Source organism: Penicillium riverlandense (assembly GCF_028828495.1).
Source record: "Penicillium riverlandense strain IBT 135883 chromosome Unknown utg000003l_segment0_segment0, whole genome shotgun sequence".
NCBI classification, from domain to species: Eukaryota; Fungi; Ascomycota; class Eurotiomycetes; order Eurotiales; family Aspergillaceae; genus Penicillium; species Penicillium riverlandense.
The window spans coordinates 2,371,425-2,399,325 of NW_026643196.1; the positions used below are offsets into that span (position 1 = coordinate 2,371,425).

Genomic DNA, 27,901 nt, shown 5'->3' on the forward strand with positions numbered 1-27,901 from the left:
TCGTGAAGCAAAAACATTCCTCTGAGCTGCAGGGCATGTTTCAAGTTGGGTCTGCATCGATCTTTCGTGTTTCTATCAAGATTCACGTCTTCAGTGCCCGGAATTATTAGGCAACGAAGCCGTCTCCTTGAGTTGGATGAGGCCGCTTCATTTGTAGCTGGACGATAACGGCAGTTTTGGTTGGCCAGGAGAAGGCGAAGTCCGGGATACAGAATATCGAGGGTAGCTTCTAGCGGGCCAGAGTTGGGATGTCTTCGGCATACGGGCTGTAGTGAGATCACCGCGAGAACGGACGATGGTGATTTAGTTTTGGAAAACACTAGAATTTAGAGAACGGAGTACATTATACGAGGACACGGTGAGCGGGGCGCCGCTTCCGGGTCATGCGCTACTCTACTTAGGGAACGACGGGTGAGGACTAAACAGAAAGAGAAAAGCCAAGATATGCTAGGCATTATCCAGTCTACGTGCACCTTTGACACATTCTTGACGCTAAGCCCTGTAGTAATACAGGAAGACCGAGCACGCATCCGGGACACGTATGATCGTCCGCTGTCCAGATATCTAGAAGATCCGGGTACCTATCCGACTGCCGAGTACCCCGTCAAAGAGTTCAGCAGGCCAATAGGTGGAGGTGCAGCAATCGTGGGATTATCCTCGGCGTGCTAAGCAAAAGGACACCCCAAATGCTTCTGGAAAGGCAAACTGTGACATACGTTTTGACTTCGATATAGGACCGAGTGAAGGTTGCTTGGCCAACTTGGACCCGATAAATGGGTCCTTTCAATACCGTTGATAAAATCGCACCGTTAATTATGGTTCACATCGGGTGGCGAGCCTCCATTTCGGTACTGCCAGAGACGGCTGAAATCTTTTACACGCAGAACCTTACTGCCACGATTCGCCCGAGGTGTTTCGCGCGCCGGTTCTCCGTTGGACATGTTCGGAAGCAACGCATCGCAGGGTGTAGAAGCAAATCCTGGCTTCAGACTTGTTGTGTTGACGTGTGCTGTGCCTTCTTGCATATCCACTTCCATATCCATAAAGGGATTTGAGTCTAGAACCTTTCGATCAGGTCCGAGCGTGAACATATTATCCATATAATGTTGGTTCATCAGATGCCCGGAGCCGGGACGGACAAACAACCGGCCCATGTACCGATTCGGGATGTTGATGTAGTGCAGAACTCCCCACACACTGACAAAGTCAACCGCATTGGCATAGTGTTCGATGTAACCGATGGACTGACGGTGCTGCTGCTCGACGTTGGAATTTTGCAGGGTTGCCTGTTGAGTCGATTGCGATTGGCTGGGGTTGTTGAAGTGGTTCGCAGCGCTACCAAAAGTGTATACTTCGAGCTGGTGCAGCAGGTTTTGAGGAAGCTCGTCTAATAGCCAGTCGATGACAAGACCCCCTTCAATTGCTCCTTGGCTGTGGAGTATGAGAACGACCTTGTCATATTGGGGATTCAAAAGAGCCTTCTTGATAAGCACATATTCGTCTCGAACATCCTGAGTGGCATATGAGAAGTCTCGTTGAATTAGACACTGAAGAATATCAAATATTATACCAGAACTATGGGAAACGGATCAGTCTCGTCCATCACGGAGACGCGTTGGCTACTTACGTGGGGTTAAGCACTCCGGTTACCCTTCGGCCGAAGGTGTATGAGAGCAAATCGACATTTTTCTGTAGCCAGTGCTGGCTGCTTGGGGTCAGTTTCAACGCCGGCCCAGTCTCGGTTTGCATACTGCTTACCCTACTGCGACCCCATTCACGTAGATCCAATGCTCCCGCTCATGGCCCGGCCGTTCGGCGACCGGAACTCGGGACACTAAAAATCGCTTGAAGCCACTAAGCGTAGTTTTGCAGATGGCATAGTTGAGTAATAGAGCAGCAGCGATGTATGCAAGGACCCAAAGCGTCGGGATCAAGAAGATGATGACGATCGGCAGAGACAGGAGAAAGAGCAACTGGTACACGACGAGAAAGGCGTGGATGGTGGCATCCCCAAAGTCTCGCCAGGATGGATAGAACTCATCCAGCGGCCATGCTCGACCGAGGTTAAGTGGAAGGAAAACCCTTGGCAAGGCCCAGGCGCTCTGGAAGAAAAGGCAGATGTCGCTCCACAGCAGCTTCAGGGGCGATGCGGTGTACGGCAGTGGTCTCACGTCGCCCAGTTGGGCACGCAGGACAGTACAGAGCATGGATGCGTGAAGTCGACTATATTCATCTAACGTTGATGAAGGTAGATTTGACGAGGAAGGGAAAAACAAGGAATGTTGCGAGTGTCTGTCATGTGATGCATCCATCAGGTGCATTGACAGTAACTATACAAAAGCAAAGAGAGAAAGAGAGAAAGAAACCGAGTCTATCGACGCAGATGAACAAAGAACGGGAGTGCCACAAGAACAAAGTCGAATTCTATAAAAGACCCTAAGACCCAAAGAACGATGTTCAGCCGGTAGATCCCTGCAGACTCACAATGCCTTTGACGATGAAACGAAAGAAACTCCCGGCAAATTCCTACAGAAAGACCAACGGTTCCTCGATCTATTGTTTCAGATCAACAGTTAAATAATTCGTGCATGCCCTGGTCAAGATATCATCATCGCCAACTTTGGATGCACATTCGGTCCACCGACCTATTCCAAGAATACCAATCAAGGACTCTCTTCTCCAGAATGAAGCGACACGGCAGCACAAAAAAGAAAGAGCCTCCTCGGACCTTCATCACCCAAGAGGCCAGACACGCAGCCCGGACATCGCCAAACGTATACCCGCGGTTAGTCACTGAACTGACGCGGGCAGAAGTGAAGCAGCTAACGGAGGTTCTACACCTAGACAACACGCACGACCATGCCTCACAGCAGGGATGCAACATTCAAAAGATGATCGAAGCACTGCCGAAGCGTCTGCGCAAGGAATGGTCCTTCTCCATGCGCTCGATCCAGTCAAGGTGGCAGCCCAGCACGCTGTGCGAGGTGCATCGCTCGCTGAATCCGGACTTGATCAACGACATCCTGCGCCTTGTGCAAAATGAGGTCACAGTGCACCTCCGCAAGTTCGAAGCATTCCCTCAACTCGTCGGGTCCGTTGAGCAGGAGATCCTGTCTAGTCTCCAGGCCCTGAAAGGAATGTGGACCAGACCTGGGGCTGGCCGGCCTGTGGCACCCATGGCATGGGCGTACCAGATCAACGGCTGTGCGGCATGCATTGTGGCGCGCATTGCGGCGGACAAGTACACGGTTCGCAGCCTGTTCGTGGTGCTGCAAAGCCGGACCCGTACTTGCAAGAAGCACCGTCTGTGCCGGCTGATGCCCTTCATCGATGAGAGTCTGAATCGTTTCGGCGCTGAATCTGACGGATTGCACGGCACCGCCAATCAGCTGGCCAACACGCTCAAACTCACCCGGAAACGCTGTATTCGGGCCTGGCACGAGGATCCCAATCGCGAGCACAGAAGTCAACATCACAAGAATGGGAAGACGACTTCGAAGCACCACAACGACAGTCATGCTCTGAAGGATATTCTCCCTCGACCAGATCCAAGCTCGGTAGTATCACCTCAAATCACCCCCGTGCCAGTGAAGAACCCTGGTCGCTCCGGTCAAGCAACGGTCTCGTCGTCTTCTCAAAATGGGGGTGCCCCCAGGAACATATTCTGGGACAAGCGACCCCAACGATCCATAGCTGCTGGCCCAGCATCCAGAAACATCAGCCGCCAAACTATTCCAGAGCGACCCGTAAACCCGGAGCCTCCAAGGACGATCCCAAGCCCAGCGGTTCCCAACCCACGAAGAGCCCTATCGCAAGCCCAGGCGCACAGCAAATGGGGCTCCGACATCGACGAGCAGATCGATGAACTGATCCAGTCGTACCAAACACTCGGAGTGCAAGACAAATCCTTGTCTTCACGGAGCAGGAATCCATCGACGATTACGCCGGCCGAACCCAGGATGGGCGAGCAGCGCAGATGCACCAAGACCAGTACGAAGCGATGCAGTGAGTTCCCCAGTGCTCAGCATCACCAGTCCACGGGCTCTGTGGAGGTTCCACTGGTTTACCAGTACTCTCCGTCTGAGTACTCGGACAGCGACTGGACGGATGTGCCGTGTGAGGATGAGGGCTATCAGCCGCCACGGCGACAGTGGGATCCGTCGCCGGCTATGACGACCTGGAGTTTGGTTTGTGATGAGGGGAATGTTATTTGAGGTAGATTGGAGAGGTGTGGTTAGGTGGGAATAAATGATGTTAAGGATCTCTTTTGGTCCCAAGTTGATGTTATTGTGGTTGCACGGGGATGGAGGACAGTTGTTGGTGCTCTAGTTCCTATATAGATTGGCATAACTCCAGATTGCTTTATTATTTTTGTTATCTGTATGCCTGAGCAAGTAGAGATAGAAAAAGAATAGACATTAGCGACAGTAGGCCGTTCAGGAAGGCATATACAAAGCATGACTCGAACATTCTCAGAGTATTAATACACCGGAATTAGCGATTCATGGACATTAGAAAAAAGAACGATTGAAACCACCGACAAGGAGATGACCAGCAAACTCCTATAGGATCAACAGAATGCATTAGGAAGTATTTTCTCAGCTTTGGAGGACGCTGCCGGACATGCCATGGGTCGCGCCTTTGAGGCTGTCAACCCGCGGCGACAGCGTAGCGGTTTTGCGGCGCAGGCGTGTACGGCCTGCGGGTCCTTCCGATGAAACAACAGCGGGCTCATGTTCGTGGGCTTTCGAGCTGACAGCGGGCGGCGCATTCGCAGCGTCCATGTCCACCTGTCTCTGAGCGGATTCGCGGGATCGCTCATAGCGAAGCTTAACCTCGCCTTTCCACTGAGTATTGAGCAGACGGTCCCAGAAAATGAAGAACGGCTGCGAAAAGTTGTTCTTAATGCCCCAGCTTTGGTGGTGGATGTCGTGATAAGCTGCGTTGTTGGATGTGACGTGCTGCAAAGGATCCCAGGGGAAGGCGTAGCCACAGTGGTCATCGACGGTCTTGATGGTCGACAAGGTAAAGAACCATATAGCCTGGCGGTTGGTCATGCAGGAGACCAAGAAGCCCACGCCCGTGCCCGCCGTGTCCAGAAGGAATCCCTCAACGGGATGGTTGTAAAGGGCCCCGAAAGCGTAAGGAACGTAGAGACGATGGTGGCGGGAATGGAAAGTAACTTGGTTAGGTCAGCTAGAGTCCGAATCTTTGCGGGTAATTCATCTTACCATAGAGCCACCGGTTCAGGTGCATGGCACGGTGCCAGAAGTACTGCCAGGTATCGACGATGCAGACTGCCAGTGCGAACTGCAGACCGGGGATGAGATACCAGTAGATGAAACTGGCGACCGACAATTCCCAGCTAGCAAACGCCGGTGCCACGACTTCCGCTCCCGTGTCAAGAAGCAGGGACTGTGTGACACCGGGATACGAGCCTCCAGCCAGAACTCCCGCCAACATCGAGTGTCCATTCAGCGACAAGGACTTTGCCAGACCGAGAGAGTCGACTCCAATAAGAGCCAACAAGCGGGGCAAAGCTTTCTGGACGATTCGGAGCCGCTGTGCCCACACGGCCACGTCGTACTCCTCCCGGCCAACCACTTCCTCGGCGTCGAAATATGACATGGACATCCCAGCGATCGTTTGGATCACCTGCTGCAAAATAACATCGCGCACAACCTCCCAGCGGCTGACATGGTTTCGCTTTAAGACTTCGGCGGGGGTGTGTAGACGGTACTGGACGAAGTATTCATTGACATCGAGGAAGTGATAGAACATGGACAAGACCCAGTAGGCGACAATGGGCAGGATGAGGGCCAAGATATTATCTGGGATCGGAGCAAGCAGCGGTTCTCGGGGGGTCAAGGTGTATGTCGGCAGTGGAGGGAGCTCGAACGTGACGGATGTGTTGAGAGTCATGGTGGGTGATTAGTGGCGTGCTCCAGCCACAATAAGTACTCTGAGAGGTGAATTTCAATGCGCAGTCAAGGATCAAGGTCGCAAATATTAGCACGGGAGCTATAAGGCGAGACGCTCGGCAACTGGAGTGGTAAAGGAGTGTCGGGGGAAAAAGGAAGCGTCTCTCGTCAGCGACTGCCCAGGATGAGTCGGAGACTAATGGGCAGGCACGATCGAGGAACCGGATGAGACGGAATCACACATTCAAGAACAGATGGAAGGAGAGTAAGAATAAGTAGGGAAGGATAGTGAGAAAGATAGTTGTTTAATGAGGGAAGTAGGAGAATGAAGAAAGACCGACCGTTCACAGCCGCTGATCAGGAGAAAGAAAGTCCGGTGGTGGCGCCAGCCGGAAAGGGCCGCGTGACAGGCTGTGACGGTATCTGCCGGGACTGTGAGGGAGATGATGTATTATATGGTATTGACATGTACTAAACGGTATCTGGGCATCTACAGAGCAATATTGACCATAATTCAGATCCAGCAATCCTCCTAAGCTATAGCTATGAGTAGTTCTTTCCCGAATTATCATACGTGATCACTCAATGGTTCTTTGTTGTCCCCAGACTGAAACAAACAGAGCAAAACCCCACTACGGGACCCGCCACTAAGGAAAAAAACTTCCCCTCCTCCTATTTTTCTTTTTCTTCCCTCCTAATAAGCCCGCTTTAGCCCTTCATCCCATTTCTTCTGTTCAGTTCAGTTATTCTCCCCCTCTCCCACCGCCACCATGATCATCTACGAGGACGTTATCTCCGGCGACGAGATGTTGGCCGACACCTTCAAGATCGTCCCGAACAAGGACGTTCCCATCCTGTGGGAGGTCGACTGCCGCAAGTACATGAAGTCCGCCAACGAGGACTTCGAGCTCGAGGGTGCCAACCCCTCGGCTGAGGGTGGCGAGGAGGAGGGCGGTGAGGGTGAGACCAAGATGGTCCACGATATCGAGGACCAGTTCCGTCTTGTCTGGCTCAAGACCGAGGAGGGCCTCAAGCCCTCCAAGGATGCCTTCAAGTCTCACCTGAAGTGTATGTCATTAATTGCCCTTTCGAATACGCACTGTAAATTTGCTAATGTTGGCCATTATAGCCTACGTCAAGAAGGTCCTCAAGAAGCTCGAGGAAAAGGATGACAAGGACGCCATTGCCGAGTTCAAGGCCCACGCCGCCGCCGCCATCAAGAAGATCTCGGGCAACTACGACAACTACGATGTCCTGATGGGCCAGTCCATGGACGGCGATGCCATGTATGTTCCGTTCTTCTCCACCACCTAAGCACTATCCCAAACTAACTGTCTGTCCCAGGCACATCCTGATTGACTTCCGCGATGACGGCGTCACCCCGTACGCCACCCTCTGGAAGCACGGTCTGAGAGAGAACAAGGTCTAAACGGACCTTTGTTCTTTTTCCAGCGCGGGCGAGAAGAAAATGCAAACACACGAAAGCTATGAAAAGGGGGAGGAAGGTAATGCGGGTCCTACATCGCTTCACGGGAGACGGACTTTCAAGATATCCTCCCGCCAGGCGGTCCGGGTCTGTTCTAGCTATCCTGCACGTCGCATCTTTGCGATTGTCAAGAGTCACGCCTCATGAATCTACCATTGTTATGTCGGGTCTATACCTTTCACACGTAGTCGTCTCGCGTAGGATCTGAGGATCTCGTTGCGCTCATTCAATCTCTGGAATGATAAACACCTGTAGGCTGGAAATGGAGATATACATGTATGCATGGTCCATACTACAAGTGTAATCGATATTATGATAATTAACAATACCCGGGCCAATCACTCGGCGAGGCACCCATATTCACGCCAGTCGCGGTCCACGGCGCCGGAAAAGCTCCACCATTCGCCTCGACTGGAGGCACGCCGGGCATGGCATTGGCATAGACGTCCGGCACGGCCGCATTCCCAATACCGACATCTGCGGCCGATGGAGCAAAATCCGGGAACTCGAGCCCTGCAACGGGGTCGAGTTCCATCAGCTCATCGGCGACGGGGAGATGCTGACCAAAGACAGCGTCCCATTGGTCCCAGTCGAAGTTGAGGTTGGGGTCCACCATTGAGGGAGGGGTGGGGACATGGACATTCATAGGTAATACATTCTGCGGAGTGGGATCTAGGAAGGACATGGCGGGGGAAGAGTTAGGAGGTGGTTGTTGTTGTGGTTGTTGTTGAGGCATGGGAATGGAAGAGGAGACTGAAGGGGAGTTGGTTGATGCGGCCGCGCCTAGAGATGATGAGACGCCGGGCGAGTTCGAGGCTGTGGAGCCAGATACAACGGAGCTGCCGGGCTTGCTCATTGTTCCGGGAGATATAGAATATTGTCCGGCGACGGATGGTGAAGCTGTAGGGACAGAGGTGGAACCGGGTGGTGGGAACTGGTAAGAGTACCGTAGAGGACTGGGGTGAACCAAAGGAGAGGAGGGATCCATTTGAGAGCGGGTCATATTGTAGAATTTGCGTTCAAAGTCGGTGGGCTGACGATTCGGCAGCAGCAAAGTCATGCCAGGCGTAGACGATGATCCGGAGTCAGAAGGCCCCTTATTCAGGTCACGCTGTTCAGCTGCTGGGGAAGTAACGCCTGCTTGGATCTGATCTTGCTCGGTCCAGAGCATGTCCGGATTCAGGCCGGCCTTTTGCCAGGCTTTCTGGCGCAGACGACGGATCATGCTCCACGCCTCCCGGCCACCATCTTTCAGCGGTCGTTGCGCCGAGACACCATCCTCGCCACCGACCACGCCGCCATCAGGCCCAGACAGCGCCAGGATCCGGTCGATGAACGCGCGTGACTTGGAAGCCTCGGGACTGTAGGGTCGTTCGTAGAGGTCAATGAGCATGATCATCGTCGCATGCATCGGTTGATGGTTGCCGGGCCAGCTCCAATGGAACGGCTGGAAGTCTGGATCGGTTGCCAGTTGGATGAATTTCCCCATGAACCCGTGGCAATGCCGAAGGGCACTTTGTCGTGCCGCGGGCCAGATTCGACTTCGGGCATTTTTGAGGAAGGGCTGGTAGGCAACACAAAAAGCCTTGTCAATGAATAGCGACAGAACGATTCTAGCCCACTTGTGGAAGGACACAAGAACGGGGGAATGGTATTGCTCGGGACATCCATTGGGACCGTCACCTGGAAGTTCGGTTTCAGTAGACTGAGACTCCACCGGCGATTTGGACATGGACAAGTCCCGCTCTGTCGAGACATTCTCGGGGTTCCTGCCCTCTGGGATCCGGTTCACAATGGAATTAAGCTTGAGCTGCAGGTCAAGCAGAATTGATCGGAGCTCTTCCATATCACTCCGAGTCAAGGGCTTTATGCCCAATTGGATTTTGAGGATTCGCCGGACGGCACCTAGTGACAGTTAGCATTGATCTTTATTTGGACACGAAATAACTCACGAGCCATGATGTATTTCCCTCTTGCAGACAGGTAGTACACATTCACCATCGACGGCCCACCACACAGCAGTGGATCATCGGGGTTGTCAGGTGGACGGCGGTTAGAAGCCACCTGCTGTTCATACCGTTCAGCCGCAGGGGTACCCAGCAAGGTATCTTTCACCTCGCTCGTCTCACGAACGTCCCAGTAATTCTCGTCGCTAACCAGCGGCGGCAGGCCACTGGACATCGCGACGAGGCCGTCCATATGCATGATATGCCACCATAGTCGGCGTCGGTACTCTGCCTCGGATGCCTCAATCCCAAACTGAGCTGGATCTCGATGGAGACCCATAGTCTGTGCCACGCGCATGGCAAGGCTGACGAATAGGCTGCTCGTCAGGGGTTCTTCCTCTTTGGACAGAATAGTCTGCACAATAAGGTAGGCTGACAGGCCCTGGAGAGAAGGGCTGCGAGGAAAGGCAATCTTGGTCAACCAGCGAGTGACTTCTTCGCTGTACATTCCGGACAGAGCAAATCGGGACGAGGCGTTAAATTCAGCTTTGATTGTTCGGATCGAAACGGTGACGGAGCCGCCATACCAAATGGCATATAGAAGTGGAATAAACGAGGGATCAGGGCACGGGTCCCCCGAATAAGATCTGTAGTCATACCAGTCCCAGAAGGCGTTGTAAAGTTTAAGAACGCTTGGTGGGTGAACGACTGGACTGATCGCGTGGACCCCAGACATGAACCCCTTGTAAAGAATATGGCTTTGACGTCTTGTCGGGACGTGATCAAGCATTTCGGGTTCCACGACTCTGTCATTTACCGAGGGAGAGTCGCCGGAGGGGAAGATGATGGATTGCTGGAAAGAATCTCGGGATCCAGGGGATGCAGTCGAACGTGAAGCCGTACTATCAATCGACTCTTTCCACGTCCTTCCAGCGCTGGCTGGTTCAGTAATGCCCGGGCTAGTGGTATCGGAAGCAGCCGGTTGGTCATGCGAGCGATTCTGGTCTCTGAGGAGCTGGTTCAGCTCGTTGATCTGTATCTTCAGTCAGGCCAGAGGAATCCGTAAAAGGAGGATGGGGGGACATGCCTCGTGGGAGATGTAAGCCCAATATGTGGTTCCAACATATCTAAGCTAGCATTAGCAATGGCATCTCACCATCCATGGACACAACCCACCTCGACCTGCCACCATCCTCCAAGCTCAGATGGCCCAAATTGAGACTCCCCACCGGATCAACGAGGTCTGTCGCTTGTCCCGAGGGAATCGGAAACTCATCACCACTCGACTCTGCCGCAGCTCGACGCGGGCTCGCCGACCTTTCCGAACCCGACCACTTCCCGCCATTGTTCGGCAGCGGTTCCTCCTTCACACTTGGATCCAGACTGGCCGCATGTCTCTCTGCAGCTTCGACAGCCTGATCCCCACCAATGCGCTCAATCATCGACATGAGCTTGTCCAGCCGGGCTTCAATGGCTCCTTTGTGGGCTGCTGACGTGCCCGCCTGTTTGAGGTGCCCGTAGATCGACTGCAGCTCATCCACATCCTCCTCGAGTGGGCGCGGAGTCTCTCTCCTCCGCTTGACTCCGTGCCCCGGCCGGGATGAATCGCGCGTATTCTCATCACTCTGCGATGACACATCGTACACGCACTCGGTCCCGTTCTTCGCGCAGTTTCCGCATACGGGATGAACCTGGAGTGAGCCCAAAGATGTTAGCTAGCAGCCCACGTGCAGCGAGTCAAGCGTAGGTATTACCTTGTTGCATTTCACCTTGCGCCGGCGACACATGTGACAGCTATAGCTCGCGCGATTGCGAGTAATCTGGCGCCCGCCTGCCATTCCACCCCCACCACCCCGCTGGGAGGATGACCGAGGGCGGCCGGGGTCGGCGTGAGCGATCTGGATGTCCGGAGTGAGATTCATGATCAGCCTAGACCTGTCAAGGGAGCATGGCAACGAGACCAGGAAATGTCGTTCGTTGGTCTTGGTCTTTTATCAAATGTTCTGCGGGGAACGGCGATCGGGGGAGCCATCGTCGGGCAAGACCGGCCAATGACAACATTGACTCTGCGTTTACTCATCAGGCAGTAAGGCATCATTGAGGACGACTTTAATTGACGACATGACATGATGATTGCATGGAGATGTGAATAGTACATCGGATTCAAGTATCTATCACAGAATAACTATCCACAGGAGAAGACGGGAGAAAGCAGGTCGATCCGAGGTATTCAGGAGCCTCGATTCTATCCAAAAGCAAGAGAACGCCCATCGCCATGTAATGCAAGTCAAAGGGTAACCTAGAATATATCACGCCTTGCCCTTTTTCTTCTCCTTCTTTTTCTTTTCCGCACCACCACCAGCCCCGGATGGCCCGCCCATGTCCATCCCCGGCATGCCTGGAATCGCAGGCATTCCCGGCATTCCCCCCATGCTCTGCATCTCGGCCATGGCGTCCTGCAACGGGTTGTCACTGACCCCGCCACCACTGTAGGCGGGCGAGTGAATCGGCAGGATCTTTCCGATCTTCCAGCCGCGCGGCGCAGAGGGAGCATCGGGGAGTCTGTCGGGCACTGGCAGGCCGCGGATCCGTAATCGGTACGGGGACTGCTCGTTGGTCGGGTGGGCTTTCAAATACTGTGCGACAAGGATGTAGAGATGATGCTCTGAAGAATAGCAAGTTGTCAGTCCGCTCCTGCGGGACCAATTGATGTGCAAGGAGAGAGAGAGGAAGGGAGAAGGAGACACGCACTATTCTTAATCTTGGGATTCATTGACTTCCCATCCTCATTCTTCAGCAGCACACGCACGCGCCCCGGATTCGCCCAGTCCTTCGGATGCAACTTCTCCGGCTCCAGACCGACCTGCAATCCAAGCGTCTGCACCGCATCGGCGATTTCGCGAGCCAGCGGATTTTCCACCGCCAGCTCGGCGCCCACCTTGCGGCCCTCGGCGCGCGAGCGGGTCTTGTCAAAGTAGATCGGATAGAGGCATTGGAAGTGTTTGGGGATCTCGCGCTGGGGTTCGGCCATCTGGGCTTCATTGGCGGCATTGGCCATGTTCGCCATGTTGGCCATGTTGGCCATGTTGGGCGGGGGGTTGCTGGTGCGCGCGAGGGGATGTTGGCTGGGGCAATGATGGCGTCGCCAGCATCAAAGTCGGAGGGGGCGACCTCATCGGGATCGGAGTCGACCTCCTCGACGCGGGCGTGTTGAGGCATGGTCGGTGGTGTTGAGCTGGTCCGTTATGACCGTGGAAGGAAAGCAGAGGCGGAGTTTGTGGGCGGGGCGCACGGGCCAGTTGGCGGGATTGGTGCGACATGGCCACTCCGGAGGGATACCATGGACTAGTTCGTCTCTCCAACTTGCAGTGCCTGTTCAGCCCTGAGATTGATCTGCGTATGAAAATAAACTATTGCCCAGCAAAATGTCCAGCGAACGATCATAAAGCTTATCTACGATGGGACTAAACATGTGTCTTTACAAGGACGACAAGCCGCTAAACGAATGTGATCAATTCTCAAAACGAGCCTAGAAGGACACATTGATATGGAATTGGCTCTTTACCAGCCAGCATCCTCACGAGAAACTTTCTCAATGTGCTGGCGGGCGCGATGCTTGGCCTTCTCTTTATCGACGAAGTCCAGACCCCGGGTCTCAACCTCGCGGTCCACGAAAGCACCGGCAAAACCAGCCATGATCTCCTTGGCCTTCTCGTGGCTCTCCGGCTTGCCTGTTCATATCACCAATAGATGAGCATTCATTTCTTCGGTAGCTGGATGAACAGAGTCGTTTCGCTTACCCTCGCGCTCCTCGTGCTCCTCATAGGCCTTGGCAGCTTCATAGCTAGCGGCGCCGGCAATCAGCTCATGGACGAAGCTGGGGTCATGCTCCTCGGGCTTGGAGTTCTTCCACTGGCGGTGGCAGTTGGCCTGCTCAGAATCGTCTATGCAACTTACGGTAAGCCAAGACGCTAAGCCGAGCTTGGCATGCACCAGAGTATAACTCACCATCGAACCAGCCCATTTTGAAAGATTGGTTGCTCGGAAGGTTGAATTGAAGTAGAGAAAAGTTGTAGGTTGTAAAGATGAGGAAGGGCAGAAGAGGGGAGGAGGGGTTTATATAGGAGGGGCATCCAGCGTAGTGCGAAACGGAGCCAATCACTTCAGGGGCTAGCCAGTGCCACATCACGCAACTTGCACGTTCCGTCTATCTATAGGATGGCAAGCTTTCAGGGGGCGAATTATGAAACATTCTTTGGGGCATGATCCACGTCAGCTCCTTACTCAATTGTTGAGACGGCAGATGTGTAGGTGGGATTCAATTGAGGGGCCCGTGGGTGTGTTTTGCCTCGGTGGGGTACCAGTGTCTCCTAGGCAAAACTTCCCTTTTAGCGCGGGGTTCCCCGAGGAGGGGTAGAGAGTTGGGCGAGGAACGTGGGAGATTCGGCTGTCTTGTAGCAATAAGGCAAGGATCCCACATGTTAGACCCAAATGCCAGACATGGCGAGCGTAGTAGGAGGTCAACGAGTCGATTTGGTACTATCACATGTCTCAATGGATCAGGGATTACTGTGGGCGCTATGTTCTCTATCTGTCGTGATACATCATATCTGATTCAGTCTCACTCATCTCTATCTTGTTTTGATAAGTCAATGAGGGTTGTGGGCTTGCACCTCATACAGAGGGTTCCATGTTGTATCACAATGTTATTCGAATGCCCACGTGGTTTTTATAGATCTGAGAACTGCTAGTGGGCCTCCCTCTACACTGTCAACCACGACTTGCCTCTTCGTATAGTTGCATATACCCAATGCAGGTACACGAATCTGTGAGGCTGTGATTAATCACGCACTCGGCATGCCGAGCCCACTCTCCCCGCACATTCCAAGAAGTGTGTCACGCTTTTGATTTCTAACTTCTCCATCCACCATGACGCCCCCACGACCTAGTGCCGTCCTTCACCGGGACACTCGTTCCATCCCCAAGTCGGCGGTCGGTGGCAAGGGCAGCTATCTTTTCCTTGAGGATGGGACCAAATTTCTCGATTCAACCGGCGGCGCGGCTGTTGCATGTCTGGGGCATGGCCACGAGCAGATCAAGCACGCCATGAAGGATCAAATCGACACGATCTCATATTGCCACTCTGCCTTCTTTGGCACTCAAGTAGCCGAAGACCTAGCTCGACTGTTGGTAGATTCCACTGGCGGAAAGTTGTCCAAGCTATTCGTCGTCAGCTCGGGTCAAGCAGCACCTCAATAGACTCATAGTCCTATCCACTGACGAGCCATTCAGGTTCCGAGGCCGTGGATGCTGCTTTAAAGCTAGCCCGCCAATATTTCCTCGAGCTGCCATCCCCCCAGCCGCAGCGAACACGGTTCATATCCCGTCTGCCGTCCTATCACGGCGCCACTCTGGGCGCTTTATCGGCCGGAGGCCATGTCCTTCGCCGACAGCCCTTCGAGCCTCTTCTATCCAAAAACACATCGCATGTCTCTCCCTGCTACGCATACCGCGGCAAGCAAGACGGCGAGTCCGACGCACAATACGTTGCTCGTCTAGCCGCCGAGCTGGACGCGGAGTTCCAGCGCGTGGGACCTGAGAATGTGTGCGCGTTCATCGCAGAGCCCGTCGTAGGCGCAGTACGTTATTCTTATATCCCCCTAGTTTATTCCTCAGAATCACTAAATCAAATTCTTGAATTCAGGCCCTGGGCTGCGTCCCCGCTGTACCGGGCTACTTCGCCGCCATGAAGGCCGTCTGCTCGAAACACGGCGCACTCCTGATCCTCGACGAGATCATGAGCGGCATGGGCCGGTGCGGGACTCTGCATGCATGGGAGCAAGAAGATGTCGTGCCCGATATCCAAACTATTGGCAAGGGTCTGGGTGGAGGGTACGCGCCTGTCTCGGGGATTCTGATCGCCGATCATATCGTGCAGACCATGGACAAAGGCACGGGCGCTTTCCGACACGGACAGACCTATCAGGGCCATCCGATCTCGTGTGCTGCTGCGTTGGCGGTGCAGAGGACTATCCAAGAGGAAGGGTTGCTGCAGAACGTGCGGGATATGGGCTCTTATCTTGAAGAGCGGCTGCGGACCCGGTTGGAAGGGCATCCGTATGTAGGGGATATTCGAGGGAAAGGACTGTTCTGGGGGGTGAGTAGAAAAATGCACAGATATAGACGCCGATTGGAGGGATTGCTGACGCTGCGTTTCCAGGTTGAATTTGTCAAGGACAAGGGTACGAAAGAACCATTCGATACCGAGACGCGCTTGTCGTTCTTGATTCAAGAGAAAGGTCTGCAGCCGGAGTATGCGATCTCGCTATATGGTTGCACTGGCACAGTGGACGGCGTGCGTGGTGACCATGTCGTGCTGGCTCCGCCCTACAACGTGTCTAAGGAAGAGATCGATACGATTGTGGATGTGATGGCTAGAGTACTAGATGCTGTTTTTGCGGACCTGGAGATGTCCAAAGAATAGCTACATAACCCCCAATTCTTGATCAACGACATGTCAATTTGAACTAAACCGTTACATATATCGCAAGTTGCTTCGAGTAATTCAATCAATCTACCGCACAATTTGTCTCCGCAGAATGCCCATAAAGTCATCTCAGATCCATTCGAGAGTAACTAGCCATTATTGTACAGATGCAACCCCAATCAACCCTTAGCCTCGATGGCAGCCACCTGTTTCACGTCGACCTCCATCTGCCCCTCAGCAGAGCCATTGGGCGCCGTCACCTCCCGGGGCATCGAGTCCTCAGCCCACAGACCCGCAACGGTCTCAACAGCCCGGTTGACAACGACGCGGACACGATCCCGCAGGATAGCATTGGCGCACTCCACCTCCAGGTTCTCAAGCCAAACACGGGCCACGTGCTGGTCAACTTGGATCTCAAGACCGGGGACGGGGATACCCAAAGCGTGAAGCCGATCAAGTTCTGCAGACTCGATATCAGCCATTCGCTCGGGATCTGTCGTTCCGTCTGTGTCGCCATTTTCTAATTTGCCGTTCACGAGCTCGGTCGGCACTCTTGGACGTTCGATGGGGGCAATGCTAGAGCCGAATTGCGCTTCCAGCATCATCAGAAGGCGTGTCAGCCGTTCGTCAGGTGAGAGGTGGGAATGAGGGTTCGGGGGAGCGGCGACGTCATCACCGCCATGATGATGATGGTGGTGGTGCTTGTCTTTTGCGGATTCTAAAGAGAACAGTCAGCATCTTGTCGGAATTTATTAGAGCTCACATACGTTTCACCGAGGCTGGGCTGCTCTCGACTGTAAGAAGAACAGCCATGACAGCGTCGGCGACACCGTCGTTCATCATGTTCCCTTCCCATTCCAGCTCAACCTCGCGGGTTCGTGGGTGGTAGCGGAGAATGACACATCCCATAACAAGGAAGGTCTGTGTTGATTCCATCGGGATTTCCTCATCGGCAGCCTCCTGTTTTGGCTTGGAGTCTTCCGAGTCGCTACCGGTTTTCTTAACCTGGTTTCCGACCTCCTCGATCGCGCCAAAGGTACCCTCAAGAGCCCATCGAATCAGATCCATGCTGGCGGAGCTGAGCGTGATGTGTTGCTTGCACGTGATGGTTGTCGTGGTGAGACCGGCATATTCCTGGAGATCCTCGGGAGCAACCAAGCTTAAATCGAATCCATTTTGGACCAAGACACCCGCCATGAGCTGGCTGTCACTTTCTTCTGTGGGAGGAGCAATCTGTGCCAGCTTCCCGACGACCTTGGCAATTTTGTCTTTCTTGAAGGGGATGCGGACCTCGTCGCAGTTGGCAGGCGTATATACTTTGACTTTGACGGTCTTGTCTGCGTTGAGGCTAAGTAGTTTCGACTTGAGTCTCATCATCTGGTGCTTTTCTCCGTGAACAAGAATCTTAGGGGAATATTAGTGACAGAAATTTCAGTAAGAAGGAATAAGACTCACCACTACTGGTGCAGCGACCTCTTCGATAAAGTTCCGGTTTTCCACGCCGTCAACATGAGCTGCGAAACTAACCTCATCGATCGTGCATCGGCGTGGGATCATCACTTTCTGCTCCTCGTCATTGCCTCCGGGGACCCGGCCTCGTCCATGACCAGTGGCCACTTTAGACATCACGGCGGGAATCTGATCTGGCTCATTGAGCAGTTGCTTTGCCATGGTGCCTTCCACACTGTAGCCGGTCATGACCACACCGTTCCGGTCACTGGGAGCCCAGCGTTCGAGCAATTCACGACTCGTGCCCGATTGCAGCATACCCGGCGAAGCCAGCATTACACAGCCCCCGACATCGTCGAATCGGTCCAGGCTTCGCAGACTTCGTACGAATCGGAAATCCCACGGCCCCACGCTCACGCTCTTATCGCCAGACGCCTCGGCCTCAGCCATCCGGAGCCTGAATAAGCGCTTAATGTTGTCGTTCATGGCGCCGATATATGTCTGGTAGACGACCATGCATCGACGGGCCATGTTGCCGATATAATATATGGGGATTTTCTGCAATTCCGGGTGTCGTTCCCAATATTCGTCGAGAATAAGAAGCAGTTCCTGCGCACGTCCGAGGGCAAACACCGGCATCAGGACCCGACCACCACGATTTAAAACGCCCGTGATAGACTTCATCAGCGCCGCTTCACGTTCCAGCCGAGGCGGGTTTGATGAAATGCCGAATGTGGATTCGGTGATGAGAACATCAATCTTGATCCCCTTGGGCACCTCGGCCGGAATCAAGTGTCGGTCCTCTTCGCGGGAGTAGTCGCCGGTGAACAGAATATTCAAGCCCGCGATCGAGACCAGGAACATGGCGGCACCGAGGACATGGCCGGCGGGGAATGGCGTGATTCGGATACTGTTGATGGTGTGGGTGGTGTTGAAGTCGATGGTCTCGATGAGAGGAAGTGTAGAGAGGTGGTCTCGTTCGGTGTATAAATTTGTGCGCTGATCCGAGCTGGATGATGTGTTGCTGACCCGGACGTTGTCTTGGATGAGCCATTTGTAGATAGCTTTTGTGGCGTGTGTCATAAAGACACGGCCCTTGAAGTTGGTCTTGCTAAGGACGTATGGGAGAGCGGAGGAGTGGTCGACGTGGAAACTGGGAAGCAAAAGATTAGCCTGCTGCATAGATGGACGTAGATACAAGTACAGCAGGAACTGAACGGTTTGTGTTGGGCTCTTCTCATATACATGCAACCACTGGTCCTGCTCCGACTGAAAACACAAGGGGGTCCGACATACTGGCTGATCAGAAGAATATCCACTGTGCTGAGATCGAACTCGTCGAAGAAAGGTAGGGCCGAGAATCCCTCTTTAGCGGGATGCATACCGGCGTCGAGCTATCGGCTTCGGTTATTATCCGGTCTGCCCCAACACACATGAAACTTACCATCACCGTCTTGCCCTTGTACTGGATGATATGGCATGACCGGCCAACCTCATTGCCTCCGCCCAGGCAGTAGAACGCCAGCTCATCCGACGGGTCCACGGGCTCATCATCCACGGCGCCAATCGCCGAGGCCTTGCGCTTGGCCGCCATGATGAAATTGAGGATTCACCTGGCGAAGGCGCAATCTGGGAATTGTTTATGGTTCTGTGAGCGCGTCGCTCTCACTGTGTATGGAATCCTCAATGGGGCCACCTGGAGATGGCTTAGTATTCTGGGAATGTAGTCAATTGCCGCCCTATGCATCAATCAATCAATACGCGCAAGAAGGAACAGCCATGACTGGGCGCGACAAGACGCCTGAGAGTCTCAATCTTGCCGAGAGAGAATCACGACAGGCAGAAGGGATGCATGACATAATATCGCACGTGACCGCGCGGAACAAACTCAGGATGGGCAGGAAGCTCGACCCAAGTTATCCCCCCGTCTAACCGTCACCTCCCTCCCTCCATAACTACTTGTCCTCCCTGTTCACTTGGTCCATCGCTTCTATGCTAGACACTTCGTCCTGAGATGGTCACACTAGGTGGAAGCTGGCGGTGCGATCAATCCGCTCACTTCAACCACGCGTGGTCGTCTGCCTCCCTTCATATCCGTCGTGGGTGTGCGCAGTAGCCTGTTGTATCAACTGAAAGCACCTGTCGGATTACTCTCACCATGGCGCAATCCAGGCAGCAGCAGCAGGCTCCCCCGCCACAGCAGTCCCAGTTCTCTCAACCATTCTCTCCTCCCGTCTCATCTCCCTCTCCTAACTCGGGCTCTCCTGTGAACGGCGGACCAGCCCCTCCACCATCCAAACGACCTCGTCTGTCTCCCCTTCCTCCGTCGGGCTCTCAGTCACCCTACGCTTCGCCAAGTTTCGGCTCGCTTCAGTTGCCCCAAGGTCAGCCATCGATGAATGGATCAACGATGAACAGCATGCCGTCCACTCCCGCTGCCCCTGCTCCTGCGCCCCCGGGCGCCATGGGCCCACCTTCTCGACCGGCCGACAAGGTGACAGATGCCGCGGAGCTTACGGATGTTCTGGCCTCATCCGGTATCGACGTGCGCGAGGAAGAGGCTTTTCTCACGCGCAGCTTCGGAGGGCCCAATACAGCATCGCAGCCGACTCGATCGTCGCAGACGCCCGCACCTCTCCCCCTCAGTACTTCCTTTTCCTCTCAAGTGTCCACTCCGGGGACACTGTCCGCCTCGGCTAGCTTCAACGAGCTGCCTCAGATCAAACCAGCAACACCGCAAGAATCCTTTTCCACAGAGCCAGCTTCACAAACTTCGGTTCCGTTCAAGGATCCCAATGAGCCCACTCGACAGGATACCGAGGCTGCGCGGCGGGCGCAGTACCATCTTCAAGAACCGTTCTTGTTGACCAAGCTCCTTGAGCAAAAGTTGCAGAAGCGAGGGTTTGAGCTTGGAGTCCGCATCCCGTCAGAGGGCCTGTTCCACCCTGTCCCCGGCCGGCCGCAACCCATCGAGGTAACGGGCCCAGATGGCAGCGCAGTGGTGAGAAGTGGGAAAACCATTCTGAACCAGGAAGGTGCGCCATTGGTTGACATTCTGAATCTGTTGTCTCTCTCGTGTGAAGAACGCCTGCGGGGAGTGGTCGATTATTCTTCGACACTGTCCCGCAGCCGCCGGGCACACTCGCATGGTGCGATCCCATCTGAATGGGGGGATGTCGCGCAGCCTCTTGGTCCGACTGCCGGGAATGCCGGAGCTGCCAAGGCTTCACTGAAGCGTATGTTACTATACCCAATCTCTGCGTCGTTTACTAACAAGCAATTCAGGTCCGTACGAAATCTATCGGGCTATTGCCAGAAAGGAAGCAGCGCAGGAGGAGCGGCGTGAGGCCAAGCGCAACAAGCGCGGTGCCAGTGCCATTCTAGGCGAGGGTACCCCTCAGCGATCCGATTCGATCGACATGGGATCTGCGCCCTCGACTCCAATCGGCGAGCGAGCACCTAGTTTCAACCCAAAGTCTATAAGCAAGAAAGAACAGAAGAAAATGATGGATGCCAAGGCCAGCGAGGTTCAGCAACATCAACAATCCGTGGAGACCGCGCGATTGGCCACCAACAGCATGCTTTCAACCCGCCGGTTCGGTGGCGCCAAAAAGTCATATTCATGGCTCAAACCCGGTGGCTCCTCCAGTGGGTTCACTCCCGTGCGCCCCGCTCCTTCAACGCCGACTGCTACGCCCGACAAGCCCACTCAACCCGGAGAAGCTACGCCCAGCCAACCCAAGCGGCGACTCGGAACGTGGCGCGAAGATCAAGAGAAGGGATTGGGAATTCAAGTGCGAGACATTCTGTTCATGCTCGAGGTGGACGGCCGAGGCATGAAACATTTGCAAAAGGGCTATCTGAAAGATCCGAGGGAGGATCGTGATCGGGGGGATTGATCTACATTTGTATCTTTTCTTTTCTTTTTCTTGTGCCTCTAATTCTTTCTCTAGGGGGAGTATGGTTCCACCTTCCAGAGTTCTTGCATTGCCTGCGTGAGTTTTGGTTTCGTGGCGTTCGGCGGAGAACTTCATCGTTGGGGTTGCTTCGGTCTCTTGTGTATTCCTTGTCCACCTATTGAGAGGGTCCGCATGTTCACAAAGTCGAACGAGGGGCGGTCTACACTGCCTCGTTCTGATGACTTTTCATTCCCTGCCTACGGACTGGTCTCGTTATCCACCTACGGTCAAGATTGAATGTAGTCCAGACTAACAATGCATGAAAGACAAATTTCAAATACGGGGTATCTCAAATGTATCATAACAACTATCTGCTCTTCTTAGGCACTCAATCCCAGATCCGCCCGTGCTTGAGCCATTTCCTCATCCGACGGCATGTCCACAATAACCAGATACAACACTTTCTGCTGATATAACTTCTTCCCTTGTGCCAGCAGGCCGCCCCTCTCTCCTCGTCGTCCAGCAGGGCGAAGACCCTGCGTGGATGCAGACACGCGAGCCTTGCCTGAATCAATCCGCCTTTCCACCAGTCCCCGTCGTCGACTACCGTATGGAGCATGCGGTGCAGGCGGGTTCGAACTCGAACTCGAGCGACGTTGATAGTCATTTGGATACTCGCTGGAATAATCGCTATCCGCGCGGCCGAGACCCATCATCTTCTCACGGCCAGCGGCCCTCCAGCCCCGGATCTTGTCTTTGCCATTCTCTCGTGTGAGATACCCGCCGGTAACCAAGCCGAACAGATCACCGCTGGCTGCAGGGTGGGTGGGATCCGCATAGCGCGAGGAAAACTTAGGTTCGGGGCCTTGGTTCAAGACACTGTCCGGGTTTTCCGCCCTCTGGAATTATTTCTGTTAGTTCCAATGTCCGAAGATTGTGGTTGACTTTGTGAATAAACTCACGAAGGAAGCCTGGGCCCGTCTGTCTAGGTATCCAGCCACGAATTGCTGGCGCTGCTTAGTCTTGGAGATCTTCTTCTCTGCGTCCTCTGCCGAGGATAGCTGATCAAGCGATGGGAAAATCAGCGGCGCAACCTCTGGAAAGAAATCGCCGTAGGATTTTCCATCGGACGACTTGAACTTGAACTGGAGACGACTCAGCATATCTCCGCCGCCGCCGCCGGTAGCCTTGGCGACGCTAGTGTTTAGATCGACAACTGTCGATGGATCCCCTGCCAATTGCGGGTTCCAGGTCATGACCAGGCAGAACAGGCCGCGGGGCTGGAAGAATTCCTTGTTGATTTTAGCGAAGAAGCGGCTCGATCTGGGGACCAAGGGGTTAGTTATTGCAGGTAATAGCAGGGAGAGAAAGGAACAAGCTCACCTGTATCGCGTGTCCACCGCCATCGCGACGTCGGTCGCGATCTGGATTGCAATCCCGATGGCCATTCCCGTGGCAGAGGGCAGGGCTATGGTAGCTAGAGAAGCCAAATTGATAGTTTTCATCCAGCGAGCCGACTTGGTCGACTTCTCGGCCGTATCGAGGAAGTCAAGGAACATAGTCTGGTCAATGCCATAGTTCTTGAGCACGGGCGCATACGCGCGGATGAAGCCGCGGTCCAGGTTCTTCGGTCTGCGCTGGGGTAGAACAACAGGGGCAGATAGCTTTGGGGGCCTTGCAGATAGCCCATCATAAGATACATAAGGTGGGGGCGCTGGGTGGTCGCGCACGAAGTCCGTCGCCAGAGCAGCTCCGTCTACCTCCTCGGCGGAAGCATCGGAGGACTTTGTCTCTGTCAGATGCTGCTGCTGCAGCTCTTCCTGGGCTTCATCGAGCTCCCATTGTTCTTCGAGTGTGTCATTTTCGTCGTTTTGAATGACCCCCGTCGTTTGGGCGGGGAGATGCTCTTCAGATGTATATAGCTCGGTCTGGTATACTGGCGGCTCGTTGTTGTCTTGCGACAAGCTTCTCTCTGACTGAGCGTCTTCTGATGACGATTGGGCTTGGTCATTACCCTCTTTCTTCATTTTGCGAGCATGCAAGCTCTCCGAGGCCAGGCCGATGCCCGCCGCAACACCCTTGACGGCTCTTTTGACGATTGGCATGGTATGATACTAGGGTAGGGTAAGGATCAATGATATGTTTAGATGGGAAGAATCAAGTGGGAAAAGTGGGTGAATTTATAATTCTGGCTCAACCTCCTTCGCGATGCCTACCTAAAACGGTATCCATCGAGAAAAGAGCGCTGGCTAGGCCGCCAAAATCCGTGGTGGCAGAACAAACTTATGTAGGGCTGACGGGTTGAGCTTAGCAGACCAATCCGTGGTAAGATCGGCTCAGCCACACCCGATCGGGACACCAGCGCGAAGTCAAGGCATCCAAATTAAGTCGCAGGAATTCCTTGGCTCAAGTCAGAATCATTTTGGGAGGGCTCTGAATTCGTTAATTGGAGACGAGAGTTACGCGTATATTCTGGCTGTTAAGTCTTTCTTGGCTACATGGTTGTCTTTTGCCTTTTTGTGTTCTGCTTTATACCGGGGTTGGCTGGCTATAGACAGGCAGAGTGAAATAAGGTTATTGACGGGCGTGCCGATTCAAAGTGGGAAGGCGCACATCGGCAATTTGCTCGTGTCTTTGATTGGATTGTTGAATTCATTGAATGGAAGTGTGGCTGATGTCTATGTCCATACATACTTCAACTTCGGTGCGCCTCAATCCCAATGATTGATGTTACAGGGCCAATTTACACCCAGATATTACCCAGAGCCAATGCAAATGCGTCCTACCAGTGGGAAGTTGATACAGAGTTCAGGAATTGGCATTATCTTCTTCGCTCTCTGTATCCTTCACGATCAATCGGGACACCTGCCGCGATATATATATCTTCAACCTATATTGTCTTCGTGCGGGTCCGAATAATAGGCTGACCACCGTGAACGGATTCTTCTCGATAGAGCATCTCCAATGTTGAACGCTCCATTGAAATATTTCATTTCATCTTTGCTCAGGTGTTCATCATGGCTTAGGGACAGACAAGGAAAGAAAAGGGGCCTGGCTGATAATAGTGAAGATTGATATAGTCCATGTATCGATACACGACAGGTACTAACTCCGACTACTGGATGAGTTCTGGCCAGTCACGTCTGCGATTCCTACATGGATTTTCAGCTGTCCGAGCGGCACCCCTTGCGCTGGTAGACGCCTACCGCTGCCAGGAAAGCTCCTCGACCTGATCGACCCGTGTCTCTGCACTGCCTGAGACATGCAGTGCAGCGAAGGTTCTGCTGTTTCTCAACCGCTCAAGAGGCCCTTTCCAGCCACCAGTACATGTAACTATTACTGGTCTCCGCATGTAGATTAGCTGAGTCAGCTGGAATCCGGGACCGGTCAGGTGACTGGCAGTCTGTGACTTGGAGAAGAGTTATGAAGGTAGTGGTATGAGAGATAATTTTGAAGGAGGCGAATTGTTTCTAGGCTAGCAGGAATTGTGAGAAGTGGAAGGACCAGAGGGGACTGGGATTGGCGCGCAGAGTCCGTCCATCGTTGCCGGTGGCGGGACCAGACCAGACTCGCCAGGGCTCGGGAATCATTCCTCGCAATTGGAATGGTAGTGGTGTCTCCAGAGGGTGATTCGGGCAGTCAGTGAATTGCCTACTACTATTATTATTATTGATCGGCATAATTAATGTTATAGTCCTATTGACTACCTAGTAGGATTATTATCGTAGTCCTAGATCGGTGAATGTAATGGTGTTGTTGTGGTGAAGAGACGTTGAGCCAGGATCGCCAGTAGCATCATCACTCATCTGCTGCTGGCTTCGACCCTTCGCTTCTTCCCCCCCTCCCCTCTCTTCCCGCTGCCACAGACTCCGTTTTCAACCCTACCCCAGATGTCAACCGATTCCTTTCCGATGTATCTGCTGCCTCCGCTCTCCTGATCCTTCCCCCCCCGAGGATTATGTGTTTCGCTTGAAAAGCCCACTACCGTACCCCCATTCGATCACACCCCCGACCGCCTCCACCCGTCATCCTCACGTCTCTGGTGTCTGTGCGAATTTCTCCCTTCTTCCCACACACTCGACGTCCGTCTCCCGCTCCATTCTTGCGCGGCTGGTCTGCTAGACCCCCTGGGAGCCTCCGTGGTCGCGAGAAATCGAGCCAAGAGAGTCGCCGTGAGACTCGCCCTCGGGCGATACCCATAAAGCCCTCTTTGCCTTCCACAACCCGCCTCGACCATCTGTCGAGTGAAGCGAGAGCCCGCGATTGGTTTCTACAACATGTCTACACCGTCTACCGCTACTGCCACTCATCCAACTCACCACCAGCACTACGGTTATCCACACCACCAATCCTACCAGTCGACGACGTCGTACCCGACCACGGCCGCCGCCGCAGGGGCTCGCCTCGCGAACTCCTACACCTACAGCGTACCCTCCCCGACCACTTCCACCATTCCCTACACCCAACCCTCCAGAGTCGCTCCGACCACCTCGACTCCAACCGCCATGGCGTCACACCCAAGCGGTTCTAGTGCCGCCCCGTCCCATGGGGGCCGGAGGAAGAAGCCCGACTGGGGCGAGTTCTACAAGAATGGCATCCCAAAAGAAGTCATTGTGATCGATGACAGTCCTGCTCCCGAATCTGGCAAGGCCGCTCCGCCTCCCCCTGCCCACGGTGTCCCCGTCACCCAACCGCCTACTTCGCAGCCCGCCGGCAAGAGAAGACGTACGGGAATCGAGACCGCGTATGACCTTAGTTACTACGATCGGCCGTCATTCTCGATCAATCCTCAAGCATACGGAGACGACTCTTCTGGACACTCGCTGTCGACGGACCGGACCACTTCCTTACATACCACCGCGCCGACATCACTCGGTTCGCAGGGCAGCACAGGGGCCAGCAATGGTGTCTACTACGAAGATGCCAATGTTGGCCAAAAGCGAAAGCGAGTGACCACGCGGAAATCTGCCCGAGATGAGCAGCAGAAGAAGCGAGAACTGGAAACCGGAGGCGACGCTTTCTTGAGCTACGTTCCGCCGCCCAAACCGCCCATCAAAGCCAAAGATGTGCCAGTACCCGTAATTCGCGATGTTTGTGTCTCCCTCTTCTTTCTGTCTTGTCTGTTATTGACCGAGTCTTTTGCAGTGGACGAGTGCACGACACGACAAGTTCGACGACGACGATGGCCACTACGTTGTGACCCCCGACACGCCGTTGACAGATCGATGTAAGTTGAGGATCACTCGGATTGGCGCGGCGAACAGGACTGACGTTAGGGACCAGATTCCATAATCAAACTACTTGGCCAGGGCACGTTCGGAAAAGTGGTGGAGGCGTACGACAAGCACCGAAAGGCCCGCTGCGCCGTGAAGATCATCCGCTCCATCCAGAAGTACCGCGATGCGTCGCGGATCGAGCTGCGGGTGTTGTCTACGCTGGCCTCGAATGACAAGCAGAACCGCAACAAGTGCATCCACCTCCGCGACTGCTTCGACTTTCGGAATCACATCTGCATCGTCACCGACTTGCTGGGGCAAAGTGTTTTTGACTTCCTGAAGGGCAATGGTTTTGTGCCATTCCCAAGCAGTCAAATTCAACAATTTGCTCGCCAGCTGTTCACGAGCGTTGCGTGTAAGTTTCCTATCATGTGCCACAAAACATTTAGCTGACAACCCAGTCCTTCATGACTTGAACCTGATCCATACCGACCTCAAACCCGAAAACATCCTCCTCGTCAGCAATGCCTACCAGACCTTTACCTACAACCGCACCATCCCTTCATCCTCTCATGCGACGTCCCGCAACGCCCGCCAGCGCCGCGTCCTTCTCGACTCCGAGATCCGGCTCATCGACTTCGGGTCAGCCACCTTCGATGACGAGTACCATTCCTCCGTTGTCTCCACGCGACACTACCGCGCGCCGGAAATCATCCTGAACCTCGGCTGGAGTTTCCCGTGTGATATCTGGAGTATCGGGTGTATTTTGGTGGAGTTCTTCACCGGCGATGCGCTCTTCCAGACGCACGACAATCTCGAACACTTGGCTATGATGGAAGCAGTCATTGGATCTCGGATTGACTCGCGGCTGGTCCGGCAGGTCATGCAAGGAGGGCGGTCGGGCAGTCACACCAACTCCGCAGCGAAGTAAGTCCAGTCATTTTTTGTCTGCGTGAACTGAAACTCACCTTTATAGGTACTTCAACCGGAGCAAACTGGACTACCCCAATAATGAGACGACGCGGGCTTCGCGCAAGTATGTGCGAGCCATGAAAGCACTGACAGTGAGTTTTCTTTTGGATGTCTTCTCTATCTCGACGTTGGCTGATCCTTATGATAGGAGTTCATCCCCACCAATACCCCATACAATCGTCAGTTCCTCGACCTCCTACAAAAGATCTTCATCTATGACCCCAAGAACCGCATCACGGCCAAGCAGGCCTTGAAGCATCAATGGTTCAAGGAGACCCTCGTCGACGATGGGACAGAAGCCTACCGGATCGGCACGGGGCTGCACCGGCCGCGTGCCTAGTTATTGTTAGGCATTTCCTCCCCTCTCTCGACAACACCAATACGGAGTTCGCTGGCGCTTCGTCTGGTCCCACGCATGGATAGACGGTTCATATTATTTGTTTGGGTTAATTTCTCTTATCATGGGCGGGATGGTAACGGGATGGTCGGTGTTGTCTGTTTCGTCGGAAATATCCTGATCATGAT

The 27,901-nt window shown here is 54.0% G+C and overlaps 12 protein-coding genes across 12 annotated transcripts; 5 read left to right on the plus strand and 7 right to left on the minus strand.

Moving 5' to 3' along the window:
• Positions 1-809: 809 nt before the first annotated feature.
• Positions 810-2,207, minus strand: N7474_004626 (uncharacterized protein; the record flags this gene model as incomplete). Its single annotated transcript, XM_057196041.1, has 3 exons — positions 810-1,575; positions 1,628-1,705; positions 1,759-2,207. 3 exons carry the CDS (start codon positions 2,205-2,207, stop codon positions 810-812), a joined length of 1,293 nt encoding a protein of 430 aa, XP_057053437.1.
• Positions 2,208-2,684: 477 nt separating this feature from the next.
• On the plus strand, positions 2,685-4,214 carry N7474_004627 (uncharacterized protein; the record flags this gene model as incomplete). Its single annotated transcript, XM_057196042.1, has 1 exon — positions 2,685-4,214. One exon carries the CDS (start codon positions 2,685-2,687, stop codon positions 4,212-4,214), a length of 1,530 nt encoding a protein of 509 aa, XP_057053438.1.
• A 384-nt stretch (positions 4,215-4,598) lies between these two features.
• Positions 4,599-5,922, minus strand: sur2 (sphingosine hydroxylase; the record flags this gene model as incomplete). The annotated part of the gene is made up of 2 exons (XM_057196043.1): positions 4,599-5,182; positions 5,232-5,922. 2 exons carry the CDS (start codon positions 5,920-5,922, stop codon positions 4,599-4,601), a joined length of 1,275 nt encoding a protein of 424 aa, XP_057053439.1.
• Positions 5,923-6,691: 769 nt separating this feature from the next.
• N7474_004629 (translationally-controlled tumor protein) lies at positions 6,692-7,350 on the plus strand (the record flags this gene model as incomplete). The annotated part of the gene is made up of 3 exons (XM_057196044.1): positions 6,692-6,989; positions 7,051-7,207; positions 7,266-7,350. 3 exons carry the CDS (start codon positions 6,692-6,694, stop codon positions 7,348-7,350), a joined length of 540 nt encoding a protein of 179 aa, XP_057053440.1.
• Positions 7,351-7,726: 376 nt separating this feature from the next.
• Positions 7,727-11,275, minus strand: N7474_004630 (putative C6 transcription factor; the record flags this gene model as incomplete). Its single annotated transcript, XM_057196045.1, has 5 exons — positions 7,727-9,312; positions 9,360-10,386; positions 10,441-10,480; positions 10,530-11,068; positions 11,123-11,275. The coding sequence occupies 5 exons, from the start codon at positions 11,273-11,275 to the stop codon at positions 7,727-7,729; spliced, it is 3,345 nt and encodes a 1,114-aa protein (XP_057053441.1).
• A 387-nt stretch (positions 11,276-11,662) lies between these two features.
• N7474_004631 (RNA-binding signal recognition particle subunit SEC65) lies at positions 11,663-12,438 on the minus strand (the record flags this gene model as incomplete). The annotated part of the gene is made up of 2 exons (XM_057196046.1): positions 11,663-12,047; positions 12,101-12,438. 2 exons carry the CDS (start codon positions 12,436-12,438, stop codon positions 11,663-11,665), a joined length of 723 nt encoding a protein of 240 aa, XP_057053442.1.
• A 476-nt stretch (positions 12,439-12,914) lies between these two features.
• On the minus strand, positions 12,915-13,364 carry N7474_004632 (DUF3759 domain-containing protein; the record flags this gene model as incomplete). The annotated part of the gene is made up of 2 exons (XM_057196047.1): positions 12,915-13,084; positions 13,154-13,364. The coding sequence occupies 2 exons, from the start codon at positions 13,362-13,364 to the stop codon at positions 12,915-12,917; spliced, it is 381 nt and encodes a 126-aa protein (XP_057053443.1).
• Positions 13,365-14,282: 918 nt separating this feature from the next.
• N7474_004633 (aminotransferase, class III) lies at positions 14,283-15,837 on the plus strand (the record flags this gene model as incomplete). Its single annotated transcript, XM_057196048.1, has 4 exons — positions 14,283-14,582; positions 14,621-14,992; positions 15,058-15,510; positions 15,574-15,837. 4 exons carry the CDS (start codon positions 14,283-14,285, stop codon positions 15,835-15,837), a joined length of 1,389 nt encoding a protein of 462 aa, XP_057053444.1.
• A 182-nt stretch (positions 15,838-16,019) lies between these two features.
• Positions 16,020-18,883, minus strand: ysh1 (cleavage polyadenylation factor subunit YSH1; the record flags this gene model as incomplete). Its single annotated transcript, XM_057196049.1, has 5 exons — positions 16,020-16,558; positions 16,608-17,244; positions 17,296-18,442; positions 18,586-18,683; positions 18,734-18,883. 5 exons carry the CDS (start codon positions 18,881-18,883, stop codon positions 16,020-16,022), a joined length of 2,571 nt encoding a protein of 856 aa, XP_057053445.1.
• A 564-nt stretch (positions 18,884-19,447) lies between these two features.
• On the plus strand, positions 19,448-21,188 carry N7474_004635 (uncharacterized protein; the record flags this gene model as incomplete). Its single annotated transcript, XM_057196050.1, has 2 exons — positions 19,448-20,525; positions 20,575-21,188. 2 exons carry the CDS (start codon positions 19,448-19,450, stop codon positions 21,186-21,188), a joined length of 1,692 nt encoding a protein of 563 aa, XP_057053446.1.
• Positions 21,189-21,568: 380 nt separating this feature from the next.
• On the minus strand, positions 21,569-23,293 carry N7474_004636 (uncharacterized protein; the record flags this gene model as incomplete). Its single annotated transcript, XM_057196051.1, has 3 exons — positions 21,569-22,087; positions 22,151-22,511; positions 22,572-23,293. The coding sequence occupies 3 exons, from the start codon at positions 23,291-23,293 to the stop codon at positions 21,569-21,571; spliced, it is 1,602 nt and encodes a 533-aa protein (XP_057053447.1).
• A 2,172-nt stretch (positions 23,294-25,465) lies between these two features.
• N7474_004637 (putative protein kinase (Lkh1)) lies at positions 25,466-27,716 on the plus strand (the record flags this gene model as incomplete). The annotated part of the gene is made up of 6 exons (XM_057196052.1): positions 25,466-26,278; positions 26,334-26,415; positions 26,472-26,819; positions 26,866-27,331; positions 27,381-27,468; positions 27,525-27,716. 6 exons carry the CDS (start codon positions 25,466-25,468, stop codon positions 27,714-27,716), a joined length of 1,989 nt encoding a protein of 662 aa, XP_057053448.1.
• Between the last annotated feature and the right edge of the window lie 185 nt (positions 27,717-27,901).